Here is a 20,431-nt window from a genome sequence, read left to right on the forward strand (position 1 = left end):
ACGATATCTATATTCGTGCTAAATTTTACTTGAATCATGAGCCTTAAGAGCTCGTAGATATAACCATACATCGTAAGCTCATATGGACAGAGAAATACAAAATTTACGTTATAAAAACTTTTATGAAAAATAATTTATTTTCTTTATAACAGTTTTTCCCACCACCTAAAAATTACGATTTAAAAATAATTTTACTTGCTATATCCAGTGGCGGATCATGATTTTGGGAGGCCCCAGGCGCAACCTGATCTGGAGGCCCCCTATCAGGGGCGGATTAAAGGTAGGGGCTGTCACCCCCCCCCCCCCCGAGAGCAGAAAAATTAAATGGAAAAAAAAAATATTTTCTACGTTTTTGACTGAATAACAAACCAAGAAAATAAATTTGCTTAAAAAAGGGGGAAAATTCAGAATTTTTTCCAAAAAAAATCAGAACCGTCCTGAAAAATTGAACACATTGTCACAACCACCGCCCCCACCCACAAATTTGCGTTTATCCACCACTGCACCCTTTTGGCCCTAATAAGAACGAGATGGTTCACTAAAATGAACAGTATTATGAAAATCATAACTTTTTTTTAATTTTTGCATCACCAAAACCATAAACACAAAAATAAGATAAGGAAATATAATGATATTCTCTGGTACTAGATGAAAAATAATCACACTCCCATTAAAAAAAAAGTCACAGTAAAATTCTGCATCATATTTTTAGTAATCTAAGATGTCCGCCCTGGTGCCTTCAGCCACACGGCAAAAATGGAGATCCGTCATAGTTTTAGTAATTTAATATTACTGATTAATAAAGATTTGATAATATCTCAAATATAATATATTTGATTTGATATAAAGATACTGATAATATTTAATAGAAAAACATTTCTTCAATAGAGGGAAGAAATTATATCAGAGTAAATATAAGAATTATATTTTTAATGGAAGAAATTAGGTCAGAATGAATAAAATTTAATGAAAGAAATTATTTCATAATGAATTAAAATTATTGTCAATGAAAGAAATTATTTAAAAAAAATTTTTTAGAAATTATTATTTTTTATTTGTTTATTCTATTTTATTTTTACTATTATTATATTAATTATTATTATTTTCTCTTTCAGCCACCTCGTTGGGCACTCTGCCTGTTGTGGCCTTTGCCTTTGTATTATTTGTATTCAGAGTGAATAAAAATCTTCTATATTATGCCCCCCCCCGTTTCGTTTAATAACGAAAAATGCCACAGTATAACATTGTGGCCCGCGTACTTTATAAAATGTTTCAATATGGCCTGCTATGCCTCAAAGGTTGAAGACCCCTGCAGTAGACTCTCGCTAATCCGGTACGTATTAGACCACGGTGTGCCAGATTTTACCGAAATTGCTGGATTAACTTTGAAGAAACCCATTGAAATAATATATGAAATTTCGTGCAAAGACATAGTCAGGACTTGATCAGCAATTAAGAAATATTAGAACGTGTTAAGGGGTTAGGGCATCAGGAGAAAAGTGACACCACACCACCTAAATATCCTGGACTACTGGACGTGCTGGATTAGAGCACGATCGAATTCTCGAGAGACTACTGTAGTTGAAATGCTCAAATAAAAATTTATCAGATAATTTATATATTTTTAGTTTTGCTTACCGTTATTTTTGAAGACTCTGCAATCTATATCCTAAAGGAAATCTTGAGGATCGGCATGGAAATTTTTTTCATTACAATAACACACATTACAATTACATTAACAATAAACACTTTTCGGTCTGACACAAAGATGTTGTCTACCCAAGCCTCCTTGACCAATCCAAAAATGTAGCTCTTTTTTTTTAGAAAGAAGGAAAAGAAACCCCCTTGATTTTTTTCAGCCGGGGAGGGAGTGTTAAAAGAGAAACAGAAAAATCACGTGATTCAGAATGCATGTCATTCAGCATTCATTTCAAACCCCACTTTTTTTTTGTCATATGGTCGTATGATTCCAGTCATAGATTGCAAATGTATATGTTGTTTGAACCAGCTTATAGTATTTCATTCAAACAAGTGGGAGATAAAATCACAATAAGAGCTCTACTACATTCATTTTAATTAGTACGAGTGTCTCTTCCTGTGGATGTCTCTGCTTGCCGATAGCCATCTTGCCATCCATTATACTGTATACAAAAGCTTACACCAAAGCTGTCGTATTATCGGCGCCCATAAAAGCATTTCATACTGTGGAATGAGACATCTGTTTATGCCTTCACTCCAATTTTCATTTCGGACAGACATTAGGACCTGCTGTTCTCACCCCTCCTCCTGCTTGTGCCCTTAGGGAAATACTGTTTGAAAATGACCCTCCCTGAATGATCGCTTTACAATGTCTCTTTTTTCTTTGTCGGGGAAGAACTGGCCCTTGAGAGCTGCGTCTTGTAAATTCTTTTCTTTCAGTTCCCGTTTTTCTTCCATAACTCTTATAGGTACAGTATACATTAAAAAAAAAAAAAATTGCGGTTAAAAAAAAAAAAAGGTAGAGCAGATACTGTACTTAGTTCAAGAGATTTGTTGATGCGCATGTAAATTCATATGTAGGATGAAGCACACAACTATTTGGAGGCCCCCCGCTCTGCCGGCGCCTCATGCGCCTGTGCGGTAATCCGCCACTGGCTATATCCATTAACAAAAATCAACTTCCTGAATGAGACGTTTATTAAATTTATAGTGAAGATTTAAATCTTTCGATTATCCATTATAACTGGAGACTACGAAGTTATTCAAGATTAGACTACCTTACCATTAAAGATAAAACCCATAAAATCGATTAGAAAAAGAAAATAAGGTTGATATTGTGTGTTATACCAACGTCTTTCAGAATCAAGTGTATGACATTTCAAGAATCAGTCATTGCCCTCGCTGACCCTTTCGGATGCGATCCAAATTCACTAATTGGAAAGACGTGCTTAACACGCAGTTAATGCTCTAATAAAAAAAAAAAAAAAAAAAAAAAAAAAAAAATCAAGAGAAACATTTGCTTCAAAAAAAAAAAACTACCATTTTGTTAACGAGCTCCTTAATAAAAACCGAAACATTCCAGTCATCTCATGTAACGAGATAGAAAGCTCGGAATAGGTCTCTTCATTCATTTTTCTCTGATCTAAGTTTTTATCCAAGAAAATTCGTAGGAGGCCAGACAGAGAGCTAGAGCCACATATCGATCGATCTCACGCTGACATCGTATATCATTTGAAGGTTTTCTAGTGCATTAGACCCTGGCGGTAAAGGATGCACATCAAACGACCGTGTCTGGTTCCGACAAACTATAAAGTGTTGTCTCAATCACTCAGCAGGGATCCGTCTACGTACTACGCCCAACAAGAATATTCTTAATTGAAAATAAATTTTAATAAAAAAAAAACAAAATAAAACCTACACGCAATATTTTAGGATGACACGAAATACCAAACATTTTCTAAGGTTATGCTAATTTTTAAACTGGAGGCTATATCGAGTTTTATTTTTCAGAGTAGTTTTACTTTTGTTGAATAACAAAACTGTTAACAACTCTCAAAAACATCCATTTCAAAAATGCGAAGATATAAATGGCGTATCACTCATGTAGAACTTGAAAATAAAATCAATGAGTCTACGATATAATCATATCGATAATGTTCAATGAACCTAAAATATATAGTAGGAATTTTTTTAAAACAAATAAATAGAAGAATATTACAGAAACGAAAAATTGTTTAGAAATGAATAATCGCAAATTTCATCGCTGATTGATTTGTACATTTCAGCATTGCAAGCGATTTTATGGATCGGTCGTTTTTCAACAATAGCTGTCGAATTTTGATTTCGATCAAATGCATTACCGACGAGAAGTGAAATGGATGAGAAAAATACTAGTCTGGTGATATTTATCGATTGGTCTTGTTCTTAAAAATAGGTATGACGACTCGATGGGACGAAAACTACTCGTACTTCGTCTATTTTGAAAATAGGAACGTATACATAATTAATAGGTTTTGCTTGTTAAGGATTATTTTAAAAAATGGCGAGAGATGTTTTTAGAGTCTATTGAAAGAATCTATACCAGTTTCCCAAACTTTTTGTTCCACATCGCCCCCCTTCAACATTGTTTTGTTCTCGTCGCTCCCAAAATCAAGCCAATCTAGAGCCGTCTTAAAAACATCATAGGCCCCGGGCCAAGTGATTTTTCTGAGGCCCTACCAAACGAATTCTGGAAAATTTCAACTGGTTCCATTTCGGGCCTTTGTGAGGACCGAGTAAGCCCATGCGTTAACTATGATACAAAAACACCTACCATGACGTGTGTGGCTTTGCATAAGAATAGAAAAAGAAACCTTTTTGTATTATTTATAATGAGTGTGTATTTCTTTATTGTGCTAAAAGAAAGGGGAAAAGCACGCAATCTCTTTTTCTCTTATCTAACCTTGAACAAGAACCAACTCCACCCCACTAGCAGTTGATTGGTTGGGGCGGGATGGAAAACGTGTTTTTCGTTAAAAAATACCTTCAACGCGTTTTTAGAAAACGAAATATTTCGGGGTTGCTGCAATAAAGCAGATCAAGTTTGACGAGATATCTCGGGATTGCCGCTGAAAGGTGTTAAGGAGGTCTATCCGGACATATGCATTTCGCCTATTTTTACTTGCAATTGCTAGCAAAATACTTCGACAGTATGAAGTTTTCCCAGCAAAATTTCAGTCAAATTGTTTCCAATTCCTCTGTGGGATTTAACTTTATTGTAAAAACGGAAGACTTTATAAGCTATCGCTCAATATCTGTCTCGCCTTGATTGGACTCGCAGTTCTTTTCACAAAAACGGCAAAAAAACAACTTCTTTCACTCTCTTGTGCGGAGTGTGTAATAGGGGTTCGGGCTTTACCAGTTTGGTCAAATGTAATGCGAGTGACTAAAGGCTATCTGATGACACTAGTCATTCTCATTTTATTTAGTCTAATAAATGTTATATAGCGACAAAACTCGCCTATTATGTGTATCGGGGGGGGGGGGGCGCTCAGTGTCGTCGGAAGTGTTTTAGACTTATGTATGTCCGGGTTGAGCTTCGACTGTTTACAGCAGGGCATGACAAATCGCAAATTAATCTAAGCCTCAGCCAAACTGCTTATGAGCTAAGCATGGATTTTTCTCAAGAAAAAATGGTCAAAAATAATGTTTTTTCGACTATATTGAGACTTATGACGACTTCCCACGTAGGAAGATACGCTGTCATGAAATAAAAAGTTTGTGAGTTCAATTTACCCCAATCGCGTATGGAAAATTTTAGTCACCGATACAAATTATTTAAGGGCCGTTGCGATCTGGGATTTGTTAAGACCAGATTTATAGGATATCACCGATACAGGATATAACATAGAACACACATTGATACTAAGGTGACCAACTTTCGAACGAGACATGAGAGATCGGATAAAATAAAGATTTGGCCATGGATGATCAAATGGGTCGCAACAAATTTTTAACAAATGTTAAATAGTACTTCTAACATATGCTTGCATAGCGCGAGTATGTAGCCGTACCTTTAGGGACACGGATCATACCTGAGTTGAGTTTGCTAGATGGTTTGTTTGAAGTACATAAATAGCGCATTGTGTTCGACATTCACCACAGAATTATGTTTCCTCTGATGCTGCGCGCATTATCTGCAATATAAAGTGACATTTTTGGAAGATAAATATTGGGAAATTCTAATTTGTGTCAAACAAGATCATGCTATATAACAAGCACCTCCAACCTGTTGCTAATAACCTGTTTTAGATGATTATGTTCGACTTTTGTACTTATTTTTGACTGTCCAATTTAACACCTCATCTAAGCTGCATCAACGATTAGCACCATGCTGATTTGAGTATGAGCACATATCAAGAGTCCAGAGGCTCTGACACAAGAAAACCTCTCCTTTACATTGGATTGTACATTCATGAATTATCGGGAGGGGGGGACGCTTCCTTAAAAAAATAAATTATTAAGGAGGGTGAGAAATATTCCAGAGTTACCATCTGGATGCTGCTCTAAAAGTTTAGAGACTAAAATTGAAAATACATATTGAAAAATTGGCGACTACTTTTATATGAAAAATATACGGGAAGTATATTAACTGAGATATTTAAATTCAAAAATCTGAGAAAAGTTAGGAAAGAGCATCTCCTAACGGAAAACGCTTCTTTCCCTCGTTTATGCTGTTCGTTCCCAGATTTTTAAATTCAAATATCTCAGTGAGTCCTGTACTTAGAAAAGTGGAATTGTTTTGTTGGCCTCAGGAGAAACAGGGCTTTCTAACTGGGTCTGAGGACAGGGTAGGGTGTCCATATAAAAAGTTATTTTATTTATTTATTTACAACCCCTTGCAACACAGCACGACAGCAACACGAATGACGTATCTGAGGTATACGCGTTATTTGAGTACTTTTTCTGATTGGAAGTATTCCTCTAGGATCCACAGTTCGCTAGTAAAATGCGGCACGGGAAAATGTGTCTCACCCTGTACAGTGATACCTTGGCTAACGATGATTTTTTTCACGCTATAGTTAACGAATACGGATTTGGCTAACAAAAGTTTTAGTTGGCATGAACAAAGGCATACGCAGGGCACAAGGGGCTTGTGCTCCCTCCCACTAAAAGATAATCAGAAATTACAATATTTTTGAATATTATTGTAAACGAAAACAAATTTAAAAAAAAAAAACCTTCACTCTAGAGCTGGAAAATCAAAAATTCCAAAGATTTTGTGCTGCTCTCAGCCTGCAATTTAGTAATTACAAAGAAAATTTTAGGCACCAATGCCAATTTTTTAGTTGCCGTAGAGACATGGCGCCTGGTCCAGCCCTGCTTTACGCTATTTTCATCAATATCTCTGGTAATTTAAATTCTTTTGAAAATTGGTAAATTCTCTAGAAGAAATTACTTTGGCCTAGCTTCGAAGGTCGATCCCCGTACGTCCCTGGACATAGATGCATGCACTCATATCACTAAACAGCGTTATGAGCTGAATTTTTCACACTAACATCATAAGAATTACTGTCACTCGAGCATGATTAATTTATGTCCGTACTCAGATTCACTTTCCAAAAACACTTCTATTTCTCTTTCAGAAAGCTTTAAGAACCATTCCATATGCAATGAAAGATTAAGCTAAAAGAAAAAAAAAGCCTAAACTAATGTTCTTAGTGCAAGACCTATCGACTAAGCCCCAAACCGAACGGTTCTTATCGTTTCCATCTCAATGTATGAGATACGGAAATGAGCTGACCCCCCCCCCCCCCCCACGTCACATAAGAGGACACCTAAGAATCCGATTGGGTGGTATAAATAGGGTAAAACAGCGTTTCTCAACCTGTGGTCCATGACGATGACACACGTGGTCCCCCAATACGAGATTTGATAATTAAATTCTAACTAAATGAAAAATTATTCAACTGTTGCATCTCTCTCCCAAAACAGAATATGCTGAAATCTGCGTCGCAGAACAATCTGGAAGGATTTTAAGAGTGCAGGAAACACTATTTTTACCGCAGGGGTATTTTTACCCATTTTAGGGGATTTTTACCGCAGAACATTTAGTCGGCCGGGGACTCGGCAGAGAACAATACAAAACATTCTGCTTTGTTAAATTGATATTGGTATATCTTTGTGGGTTCAAATAAAAAAATTTGACCTTTATATCTGGGGTAACCTTATACAGAACATGATTAATTCGAATTTTTTACCATTCGAACTCTTACGAACTCCCTTGAGTTTTCTATCTGATTTATATATATAGTTAAAAATTTCTTGTTTAATTGAATTATCCAAAACATTCGAAAAAAAATTGAAAGTTGGGGAAAAAAATCATGATTTTTGCATGAGAAAATTCAGTTTGGAAAAATTCTACAAGTCAGACTGCTTTTCTCGACCAAGTTGTTAAAAAACAAATCTTTGAAGACAAATAAAAAGATTGAAAAAATTCTGGTTTTTCTTTACTCTTTCTTCGAGATAATTTAATACACATTTTAACATTATTCAGGTGATTGGAGTGCATCGAGAATGTGTACTACTAAGCACCGATTATTTTTTTCAACCTATGGGTGGGGGAGATCAAGGTGTATCATTCAAAATCTGAATGTTTTTTGTCATTAAGAGTATGGATGGTATCGAAAAAAATTCAGACTATAATACGTCAATAAAAGTATACTTCCTTGATAGCATAAGAATGATAGGAAAAATTTAGAAAACAGTTTCGTAACTGATGATCATGAACTGTTTCCGAAAATCAGGCTTTGAGCATGGTCAAGAAATTCCGCAGTGATGCTGATTTTAGAATAGTAGAATGATGTAGCAGTTAAGATCAATTCTGTGCTCAAATAGCCAAATTTCATGTCACTTTTTCAAAATTTGTAAACAATATTTTGCCAAAATGCGATAATATGGTTTTTTGACTTATTAAAATTTGCCTCCGTTGTTTCCTCATAAACTGAAAAAAGAGAAAGACGAAATTTTGCCAACTTTCAAAATTTTGACGAACGAGACTCCGGAATGCGAACTCAATTTTTTTTTAGAAAAGTGACTTATGACATTTTGCCATCTGAGCACAGAATTATTATAATTATAAATGATTAAAATTGGGGAAACAGTTTCGTAACTGATGATAAAATTTTAACAACTGATTACTTTCCTATGTGAATGTTGTGATGATTCAGTTGCGATTTGTATAGTCATTTTTCAGATCCAGGGCAGATTAATTGTATAATTAGAATTTTTGAAAATTCGAGCGTTTTTCAGTGACTTTGGACTTCGAATTAATGAAGTTTGACTGTATCATCGAGAAAAATACTGAAAATTGTGATCCTAAATTAGGGATATGACTAATTGTAGCTAACAAAACCAATTTATGACAAATTTGAAAAGTAGCGCAAAATAGAAGGGGAGTGGGGAGTAAACGGCTGCTGCAAATCGAAGTGAACAAAAATGAATTTCATGAAAAGAAAGAATTCGTCATGGTAACTATATGTATCTCACTGAGAAAATAAGAACAAATGGGATCTTAAATATGGCAGAATCGTCCGGGAAATGAATGGCAACTGGGACTTGCAGTTACTAAAGATTACAAATTCAAATAAGCTTCGAAGAGATTATCAACTTTGCCCAAGAATATTAAGACACCAACGAATAAGGTAAACATACAAAAAATCATTTTTTCAGGATTTTTCGTGTATTTGCCTTATTTGTTGGTGTCTTCTTAACAACTAAGCTTCGTTGAAAAAAACGGGACTATTATATAAAGTCGGAACGCCCAAAAATACAGGAATGCCACGTAAAATACGGAACATACCGGAATTTATATGCGCAACTGTTTACTAGAGATACGGTCACACTGCTCATGCTGGAAGTTCGGGGGTCCGTTGAATTTATTCAGATACTTTAATGGTCCTTGGGTTCAGAAAGGTTGAGAAACACTGGTGTAAAATGAAAATATCTTCGGTATCGCATCTTCCTTCAAATTCTTTTTCCAATCCGATTGCGAAACGAATTACAGTCGACACTCGATATAACGACCCCTTCGTCCCGTCGAAAACGGACGTTATATTGTTAGGGTGATTATATCGGAAGTAAAACATATATGATAGACGTTCAATGAAAACATTTGGGACTTATCCTACCGGTCGTTGTAATGGAATGGTCGCTATAATGTGGGGTCGTTATAACGAGCGTCGACTAGCTTCGTTAGCCGAGGTATGACTGTATTGTTCACACTTTGGTTCTTCTCCCCTGAAAAACCAGTCGTCTCCACGACCGTTTTAAGAGCATCGTGCCCCCCTCCCGGGGCAGAATGATTCTTCTGAGGCCCCCACCTGACTATAAATGCCTATTTACTAATTTATATACTTAATCTCGAAAATCTTGACCATATCGAAATACAACAAGGCCCCTCTGCACTTAAGGTGTCCGAGTGGCCCGATTCGTGAAGACGGCAGTAGTTCTCCCTCCAAAATGTATTTATTAAATTTATGGCTACGGCCATGCCTGAATTGATGCATTTGCGATAAATTTATGCATTTTAAAAATTCTCAGTGCAATAAAAATTTTAACTTTTTCCAATTTGGAAGCTAAACATGTCACTAGTGCCGTCTCAACGCATGGGCCCACCCGGGCACGGCCCGGGGGCCTCAAGAGATAAAGGGGCCTTACAAAAATATGATCCGGTTGAAATTTTCTAAAATTTACCAGGAAGAGCCTCACAAAAATCACTTGACCCGGCGGTCCATGATGCTCTTAAGACGGCCCTGCATGTCACTGTTTGTTAATTTTTAAGACGAGCGAGAATCAGACTTTTTCGCAAAGATAGCTCAGACTTTTTTATAGATCTCTACAAAACATTTCTGTCCATGAAATATAATTTCGATCCCTTAAAAATTAAATTTAAGATGCATTCCGTATCTTTGATGCAACAGTATCAAAACTACACACACATAGCTACATTTATAGGACTCTTTCAAACATAACCAATAAAGTCAGAAAAAATTTATAATCATTTCAACCACGGCCGCAACTAGGAGGGAGCAGGCGGATCTGGTGCCCCGGGCGCTGGACCAGAGGGGGCGCAAATTTCATTCTGAAACCTCTCCTTAGACATTACAAGGGGGCGCCAAAATGCGCACTTGCCCCGGGTGACCCAAACATCTAGTCGCGGCCCTGATTTCAACCATTAAAATAAAACCCTGGGTCGTGACTAGATGCTTTGTCAGCCGGGATAAGCACACATTTTTGCGCCCCCTTGTAATGTTGAAGAGGTTAAAGCAGTGTTTCCCCAAAGTGGGCAATATCGCCCCGTGGTGGGCGATGGAATGATCCAGGGGGGCGATAGAAGCTACGGATTTAACATGTAATCCTATGGGTTCACTTGAGTTGGGGGCAATGAGGAGTAAAAAATTTCTTAAGAAGGGGGCAATGGAATGAAAAGTTTGGGAAACCATGGGTTAAAGGGTTAAATTTACGCCCCATTTGGTTCGGCACCCGGTTCACCAGACCCGCGCTGCTCCTCCCCCCCCCCCCCCCTAGTTGCGGCCCTGACAAAACCGCCAAGTAGAACATTTTTTCAGGTTTAACTGTTCAACTACAAATATGATTATAAAATGTTTTTTCACATAAATTTTAAATAGATTGCACGTCGGGAAAAAAACCGATATTTTTGAAAAAAAAGAATACATAATGAGAAATTGAGAAAAATTTGTTAAGATGATTCAGATTTTTTTTATCAAAGATAAATAGGCCAAAATTTTTTTTTTTTTTTAGTTTTGAGTGTTACAGCCATAAATTTCAAATTAAATGACATTTTTTTTCCTCCAAATTTTTAATGATTGATAAACATCCAGTCTTAAAACAAAATGTTTCCAGACTAGAAAAATTATGTATAAATACAAGCATTAGCCTAGAAGTCGAAGTTATGCAGACTACAGCAACGACCATTTTCAAAACTGTTCAGATGCAATTAGATCTGTTGAAATAAACCTAAGGCAAGCTCCAGATGACTTTGAAATACTTCGAAGCACCATTAAAAGCAAACTTGATGTGTTTTCTAGCAAACCAGGCCATTCCAAGGTTTTTAGTGCTGCCGGAGAACTAGCATTTGCTAGTCACATCGACAAAATGTGTCATTATGGGTTCCTAATAATCAAGGCTTAAAGACTTTTTTTTTTGGTCAATTGTAATTTGAATTTGTAAGGCATAAGGTTAAGTAAAAATTAAAAAAATGTAAATATTGCTATTTTTATTATCAATACAAGTTGATAATCAATCAATACAAATTTCAAGTCCAGGTTCAAGAAATACCCTAGCTTTTCATTTAATGCTTTAAGGTAGGAAAAAGTGAACTGGACCAAAATTACCCACATACAAGGATAACATTGGCCCAAAAATTTAACTCAAGCTAATTAAAAAAATAAAAACATGTTTATTTACATAATATAAGATAGTTTATGGAATATAAAAAAGGTTGCCAGAACTTGAAAGTAGTAGTAATATTGGGTATATTGGAAAGTGAATTTGAAATTTTTTAAAATGAGTCGCCTGCATTTACTGTAGTAAAAATATGAAATGCAAAAAAGTAAATATATATCTCGAGAGAGAAAACTTTTTTTTGTTATTACAACATTTAATCTAGGAAACCATTAAAAAAACTAGAATCATTATTCATGATCAAAAATATGGAGGGTTGCAAATATGAGCAATAATTTTTTTAATTTTTTTGATTTTTGATGAAAGTCAATGGTAAAATTTTTTTCATCACCGAAATGAATTAACAGTAAAATTTATTTTTTTCATCACAAAAATGAATTAAAATTATTTCCAAGCATCGAAAATGAGATATAATCTATTGGAAAATCAAATTATTTTAATGAAATTATTCTTCAGTATACAGTGGACGTTCGTTTTTATGCACCTGTAGACATGAAAAACTAGTTTATAAAATAGAAAGTTCATAAATATGAAAGACATTTAAAGGAATAGTATATTATTTGGGACCAGATTTTTTAGTTCACAAAAACATAGTTTGTAAAATTGAGGGTTGACTGTATGGAAAAATTATTTTCCAGGTGTCAAAGATTTGATGAAATTTTTTATTATAATGAAATTATGCTTATTTTGAAAAATCATAATTTCATTATATTTCATTATATATATTGAAAAATCATACTACGATAAAATTATGATTTTTCCAAGCATCAAAAATAAGATATTTTAAAATGTATGTTAGATTTGTTCTTTGATAAATAATAAAATTATGCTTTTAGATGTTTAATAAAATTATGCTTTTAGATGTTTAATAAAATTATGCTTTTAGATGTTTAATAAAATTATGCTTTTAGATGTTTAATAAAATTATGCTTTTAGATGTTTAATAAAATTATGCTTTTAGATGTTTAATAAAATTATGCTTTTAGATGTTTAATAAAATTATGCTTTTAGATGTTTAATAAAATTATACTCTTCAACGTATAATAAAATTATAGTTTTGTATATATAATAAAATGCTTTTACAGTACAGCATATAATAAAATTATAATTTTTTCTGTACAAAAGATTACTACAATAAAATTATGATTTTTCAATATAAGCTGATTGAAATAAAATGATTTTCCCAGCATCAAAAATAAGATAAAATTGAGCTTTTTCATAAAATTATAGATTTTAATGCTTAATAAAATTACATGCTTAATAGATTTTAATGCTTAATAAATTAGGTTCTTAATGCCATTAAAATTATTTTTTTCAATAATATTTTTTTACGTATAATAAAATGCATTTTCAACATATAATAAAAAAATTATGATTTTTAAGCCCATAACAAAATAACAAAATTAGGATTTTCCACGACAAAACATTTTTGAGAAACAAAAATATTAAAATATGATAATTCATTCAGTGAGAAATCAAATTACTTAATTTCTCAATAATAAATAATTTGTTTGATAAACATAAAATTATAATTTTTCAGCCCACAACAAAATTATGATTTCCCACGAAAACAAATCGTGATAAATCAGAAACAAAAATAAAATATTAGGAACAGAAATTCTCGTTAATCAATAGACATTTAAATTCTCAAAAAATTACATAGTATAGAATTAATTATATTTTTTTTTAAATACATATAACAATAACTTACAATCAGATTCGTTTCCACCGGATGCCATAATTCCAAAACTTGCAGTAGGCCGCAGTAGTATTAGCCGCTGGACGCAGAAGCAAAGCCAAGAAGAGAATCGGCAAGAAAAGGTCTGGCTGGAATGTTACGGTGCCGGCAAATCCAAGCGAATTCCACCAAAGATTCAACTTGAAAAAGGATAGCTGCGATCAGAAAAGCCCGACGCCAAGTGACTCTTGACAATTGTTTTCGTTTTAAAAAGGCAGCGATAGAATGTGTACGATTATTATTCAAAGATTAAATTTGTCTGAAAAAATGTCTACCATCTAGTAAATACGGACGGTGCAATTGCAATTGGCTTCTGATTTACCTTGAACGATCGGGGAGGGGGGGGGGGCAAGAAAAAAACGGCACCAAATTCGTAGCATGAAACGATGTTATAAAGTGCCGCAATAGCTTTCGCTGTCAAAAATGGAACTATCCCGCACGATGTAGCCAAAGTATGCCAACACCCCAAATCCAATGCAGGTTAAAATATAAGTACATATTAGGTATTTTCTTTACCTCGCGTAATGCCATCTAGTGGGATGTACGGAAAGTAGACGATAACTTGGAAGAAAGCGTTTCTCAACCTAGGATCCGCGGACCACGACGATGGCCCATGGGCGGATATACGGGGGGGGGGGGGCAATGCCCCCCAGCGTCGAAGTTGGAGTCGACTGATCTAATGTATATATGAACTGACATCATCATCGTGGCCCCCAGAATTCTAAGTCTATCTCCGCTTATGCGATGGTCCAGGTGGTCCGTAGGAAGACTTGATAGACCTAATTAAATTTTAATTGAATGGAAAAATTTCTCGGTTGTTGTAACTAAAAAAAATATGAGATATTGGTCATTCAAGTATTACGTCAGCATCGATGTGGGGGGAGGGAGTTTCGGGTTTGCTGACTTTTGATGGCAAGGGGGGGCAAGGCCGCAGTCAAAATCCCGACACCGTCGAATTTAAAGATTTAATTTCGTCATATAAACCGCACTTGGCGATTTGCTGTCGGGATTTGCATTTCTCGCGGCGAGGAGCGTTGGGGCGCCGATAAGAATGATAAATTGCGATCAAATAAATTTTCAAATTTTAATTTCGTGTATAAGCCGCACTTCGCGATTTATGCCGGGACTTGCATTTCTCGCGGCGAGGGGCGTTGGGTCCTGTTATTCTGCAAGCCTATTCAACTTGTTTACGCCGAATGGGCGCTTTTCATTGCTAAGCGGCCTTACACCTTGCTGATTTACTTTTTTCTCCATGATTACAAAAAGGAAATGCGGTTAAACCTGTCGTCTCTCTCAACGGAAAAATTTCGTGGTCCCATGATTTCTGCCAAAATATACACATTAAAAACCTGCATTAAACTATTTGCATCATAAGCGCATGTATGCTCGGAATTTTCCTGGTCATTACCACCAAAGCGCAGATATGCGCGATAGTTTTTTATTCATAAGAACAAAACACTATAGTACTATCATACTGTATGAAACTATTAAATTTCATTTTTCAAATTATTTTCAATGCATATCTTCATTGAACTAAGTAAAATTATAAATTTTTTGGGTACGCCATTTTGTTTTTCGCTTTTTATCATTTTGAAATATTTCTAACTTTATACAATGAAAACACTGGTGAGATATGGACCAATTTTCCACTTTTTCGAATGATGCAAATGGGTTAAACGCAAAGCTGCATTAAAAGTTTACTTAACTTTCAAGCGGCTTTGGTTAAACGGAACCTGTCTAACACACGTGAAAACGGAAAGAAAAATTGCACCCTTTAACGGAAAATTTCACACACGGCGATCAATGGACGATAATCATCAGAATGATATAAAAATGGTATCGGAGGACAAATCTATGAGGTAGTAGTAAAAATGTTTGAGTAGGTAAAATTTTTCATCTCAATCTATGCTCGCAATTGATCTACATTATCGACAACTTAGATTAGCATAAACCTTTTCTGTACTTGATGCAGTGGTTTTGATAAGCCATAACCATAGTAAAAGCAGTTGCTTTCTGAAATTGTAACAAAATTTTCCGGAAGAGCAGGCTTTTCAACAGCAGAAATCAGTGTAAGGGTTGAATTTTCAAATGTCATGCAAGACTTAGAAAATTGTATGCAAGCTGAAGCTGTGTGCATTCCGTGATCGCAAGGCTTAGTAGGGCCAGAATTAGGCAATTGGTGGCAAAATTTAGGGGGGGGGGGTGACAAATTTTAGGTGGGAACAAAAAGACCGTTATAAAATTTTCGAATATCACAGTGGTAGGGGCAGCAAGATTGGTGTCGTGCCCTGAGCGACCAAATCCTTCTCCATTCTTTACTTGGACAAATACTTTCTTTTGCGATATCTTGGTGAACAGAGTAATCTTTCGATTAGATTTCCTTTCTTCTTTTGTATAGAAACTTCCCTCATATCACCATTATAGATGAAACTACAGGAATACAGTAGATACCGTTTATACGACCTTCTTTATCTGTGATCTTTATCGATGGGATTTTCACATTTATACGACGCATAGTGAGGTATTTTACCCGAAAACCTGGCTAAAATTATTTTGACATTTTCAGTGCACTATTTTGAGCTGATATGTCGACTAATTTATCGTTAAAATACTGAAAGAAATAAGTTTGCGGGATAAATTATAAAATATGAACATATGGCAATATATTTTGACATAAATTATATAATTCTCCCAATTATGAGGGAAATTCCTCCTTAAAGAAAAAATCCAATCGATGTAAATAATTGATGTAAAATTGTTATGAAATTATAATAATAAATTGGGGGAAGAGATAGTCATATCTAATTTATTTTTTATTTTAATAAAAAATAAATATTCCTCTCTACACAAAATTATCCCTTAAAATTTTGGAGACGAGTGAAATTACTTTAGAAATTTATTTTTTCTGACAACACTGATCACAATTCCTCTCTGTAGATTTTAATGTTAAAATTCTTCATTTAACGTCTTAATTGTAATGACGTAAATGTCGTTATTTTAAAACACGGTGTAGGTCGGAACTTTATAGAGATGCTGATCACAATTTATTATTCTTATCGGCGCCCCAACACTCCTCACTTCGAGAAATGCAAATCCAGACAGAAATCGCCAAGTGCGGTTTATATGGCGAAATTAAAATTTGAAAAATTTATTTGATCGCAATTTATCATTCTTATCGGCGCCCCAACTCCTCTCGCTTCGAGAAATGCAGATCCCTACAGAAACGGCGAAGTGCGGCTTATACGGAGAAATTAAATTTTTCAATTTGATCATGTCGGGATTGTGAACTGAACCGATACTGTACACACAATGAGGAAGGAGATCGTACAGGAAGCGATAATATAGACCCGTCGACCAGTTCCCACCACTTAAAAAGTGAAGGGGGTTCAGCGATTCTGTTGAACAGTTTTTTTTTTTGTCCTTTCTTTTTTTAAACTCATAATAGGTATATGCCACAGCCATAGTTCAAGAGGATTCATTTATGGCATTTTCTTCTCCTGTAGCCAGTCGATCTACAGAGACAGTAAACAATCCTCAGCAAAGAAAAAAAAAAAAAAAATTCGATATTTTTTTGTGATGGCCCTTTTCCGATGCTCTAAGAATATGTGCTTTGTTTTCCTCAAATGGCTAATCCTGCCTGTTGAGACCCAACGGCTTTGATCACTCCGCACGATAGCCTTTATCGTTTTATCCAAGCGCTTTGTCTTTTTCTATCTACCCGGGAAAGCTGGTTGTCTGGAATAACTACTATGTTCATTCAGTCCCGTAACTAGGCTGGGGCAACCGAGGCACGCAACGACACTGTGTTCATAGAAGAAAAATGTCACGCTAAACATGGAAAGAAAACCTATCAATACATAATTTTTTTGAGAATCAATTTTCAATTTAAAATCTTATATAAGGATGACAGCGAGAGAGGCTTCACAAAGTACAATAAAGACCTCGTTGTAACATCAAAACTATTAACGTCATTAAGCATACATTACACCCTTGCATTACACTATAAACATCAAGGGCGGAGCGGGGGGGGGGGGGACTTGGGGGTTTGGTCCCTCCCCGAAATGTGAGAAAATGACTGAAAAAAGGGAAAAAGATGGACAATGACCTTTTGCTCTATCACTTTGGTCCCCCCCCCCCGAACAAAATTTGTGGCTACGCCTATGATAAACATGCCCCTCACTACCTGAGGGACCGGGACGATTCCTCTTTTTTTTGTTTTTTCACACAAAAATTCACTATAGAGTGGCCCGTGAGCTATGGCCACCAAAGAACCCAACCTGAGACCTTGCTGCAGGATGGGGATTCCTATATAGTCCCTTTTTTTAGTGCCTGCCAGCATTCTTTCTTTATGGGCATTGTATAATATTTTGTCATGTGTATATATTTGTTTATAATTTTTGTAATTGCATTTTTAATTGGGTTGCTGTATTTTTGAAATATATGACATCCATATTTTTATGGGCATCTTTTTCTCAGCCACCTCGTTGGGCATTTTGCCTGTTGTGGCGTTGTATTTGTATAATTAGTAAATTGGGACTACTCGTTATCAAGTTATCCCCGCTTAGGTCATTTTTATTTGGTCCCCGAGTGATGTTATACCGAGGACTGACTACTTATGTTGAATTCTAAATTGACAGATACATTTTGCGTCACTTATATACCCATATTGTGCATGCATTTCACTGTTTATGAAGGGATGGCCAACCTGCTTCCTTAGGTAATTGAAGGTCCTTACATAGGTTTCATTTCTCATCTTCGAACACCCAACCAGACAAGAAAACTGGAAGGCGGAGGGAAGGGGGGCGTAACGAAGGATCTTTGCAGCCTCCACAACTTTAAAATTCGATAATTTTATAAAGGTATTCTTTGTTCCCACCTAAACTTGCCGCTCCCTAAATTTTGCTGCCCCCTCCCTAGTTCCGGCCTTGTTTATTTGCTTCTGTGTTCTACCCCCCCCCCCCCCCACAGTCAAATATTGTTGCAACGAGGTTCGAAAAATGTTGCGGCATCGGCCGTTCGGTTCTTTGTTGTGAATGGACATTTAGAATGTACTGTTTTTCCCCAAATATTTTTCAAGAAAACATTGTGGGGAGGGGTTGGGGGCTGAAAGTTGTTGGTTTTCCCGTATATACGGGACTCGAGCGCGTACGGAGAGGGAGGGTGCATTGCATTGCTTTTTCAGAAATTATGGGGGACTGTCCCCTTACAAAATTTATTGTGGGGGCTTAAATGGCCTCAGCCCCTAGGTTCTGGCACCTATATCCTGTACAGAGTGTAATTTTTCTTATCTTGGTTTCAATATTATTGACCTTCCGATTTTCACCACCACCACACGTAGACACAGGAACCTAGGGGCTGAGGACATTTGAACCCCCCAATAAATTTTGTAAGGGGGCTGAGTCCCCAATTAATTCCCAAAAAAACAATCCAATGCACCTTCTCTCTCCTGCGTACTTGAGTCTCGTATATACGGGACGACCATGCATTTTTCATTCCTCCCCCCCCCCAATGTTTTCTTTGTGTCGCGCCTCCTCCACCACACATCTTTGGGCTTCCTTTCCTGTTGGTGTCATGTGGCCCCCTCCCTTGGTCACAGTGAACAAAAGAAGACACTCTTGAATTTGGCCAGGCAAACAAGAAAAAAAAGACCCCTCCCCACTCAAAGAAATTTGTCAGTCGTGCCTTCTGGCAGTAAGGATTGGCAGCGAGGAGGGTGGAACTGAGCGACAGAGAAGAAATGACAGAGAATTATTGGCATGTGGAACAAGAAAGCCTAAGACCATCGAGAGTATTTAAAAGAACTAAAATTTTGAGCAGATTGTTTCCATTATATAATTAAGAAAATTTTTAGTAAAAAAAAATTTTTTTTTCATCCTACAAAATGAGGAAACCATTTACATGAATTTCTGAGGGGGAGGGGCCAAGCCAGGTCTTCAAAAATATTGGGGGGGGGGGGCTCTGGGCCCATGGGCCAGATACAAGTTTACACCTATGGATTCGGGCAAGATTTTTTCCTAGCTATCAGGCCACATCAACCAAATGTTTGTGTTATGTTTTTGTTTCGAATGTCGACTGAGTATTATCATTACTTAGTTTCAATTTGAACTGTAGGGCCTTCGACGGAATCTCTTAAATCCATTTGTGTTACATGTCATCTTTATACTACCGCCTTTGAGCATACTGAGCTCGACAACGCTCAGCACCAGATGAATATGTCACTCTACCTTCTCTATCCCCATGAAAATTTCCGTTACAGAGTATAAAATTATTTCGTAAGAGCAACTATTAATTAACATTCTACCTCGCTTATTAATTTTTTTCATCTAGGCACCTCCTGATACCTGGTTGTCTCGCGGCAGTAGACAAAGATATCTGAGATCTGCATCTTGCATTTAGCTCCAGACCAATATTACTGTATGTGATCGCAGCATTGAAAAGTGAATGGTTGCTTACTTTGCTTCTAACAAAGCAACGTTTCACTTATGAGTAGAATCGCAATATTATTTCAAATGGGTCTAGGTTTACTCTCTTCGTTGAGACAGAGTGGAAGGCCATGTTCTGGTTAGGGAGAGCAGACCTAGGTTTACCAATTTGGAAATCCTTATCAGCAAACAGCTCAGATTTTCTCAACATCGTTTTTGGTGGCCATAAAAGCAAATTGAATGATCGGTTTCATACTCAAAATGAAATCTCCTAAAGCAGTGGTTCTTAATATTATATTAAAAAAACACATACTCATTTATGTAAGGT

General features: G+C 36.0%; 1 protein-coding gene across 1 annotated transcript in view; it reads right to left on the bottom strand.

Annotated features, from left to right (window-relative positions):
- LOC149085033 (uncharacterized) overlaps nt 1–14,140 on the bottom strand; it is a 50,281-nt gene extending 36,141 nt beyond the window's left edge. Inside the window, exon 1 of the mRNA XM_089232795.1 lies at nt 13,655–14,140. Within this exon, the coding sequence (XP_089088921.1) occupies nt 13,655–13,682 (28 nt within the window). The 5' untranslated portion in view covers nt 13,683–14,140. The remainder of the gene's footprint in view (nt 1–13,654) is intronic.
- Nucleotides 14,141–20,431: the final 6,291 nt, after the last annotated feature.

Source organism: Pholcus phalangioides, unplaced genomic scaffold (genome assembly GCF_987345545.1).
Source record: "Pholcus phalangioides strain wild (caught in Gottingen) unplaced genomic scaffold, Ppha-v1.0 ptg000007l_1, whole genome shotgun sequence".
Classification (NCBI taxonomy): domain Eukaryota; kingdom Metazoa; phylum Arthropoda; class Arachnida; order Araneae; family Pholcidae; genus Pholcus; species Pholcus phalangioides.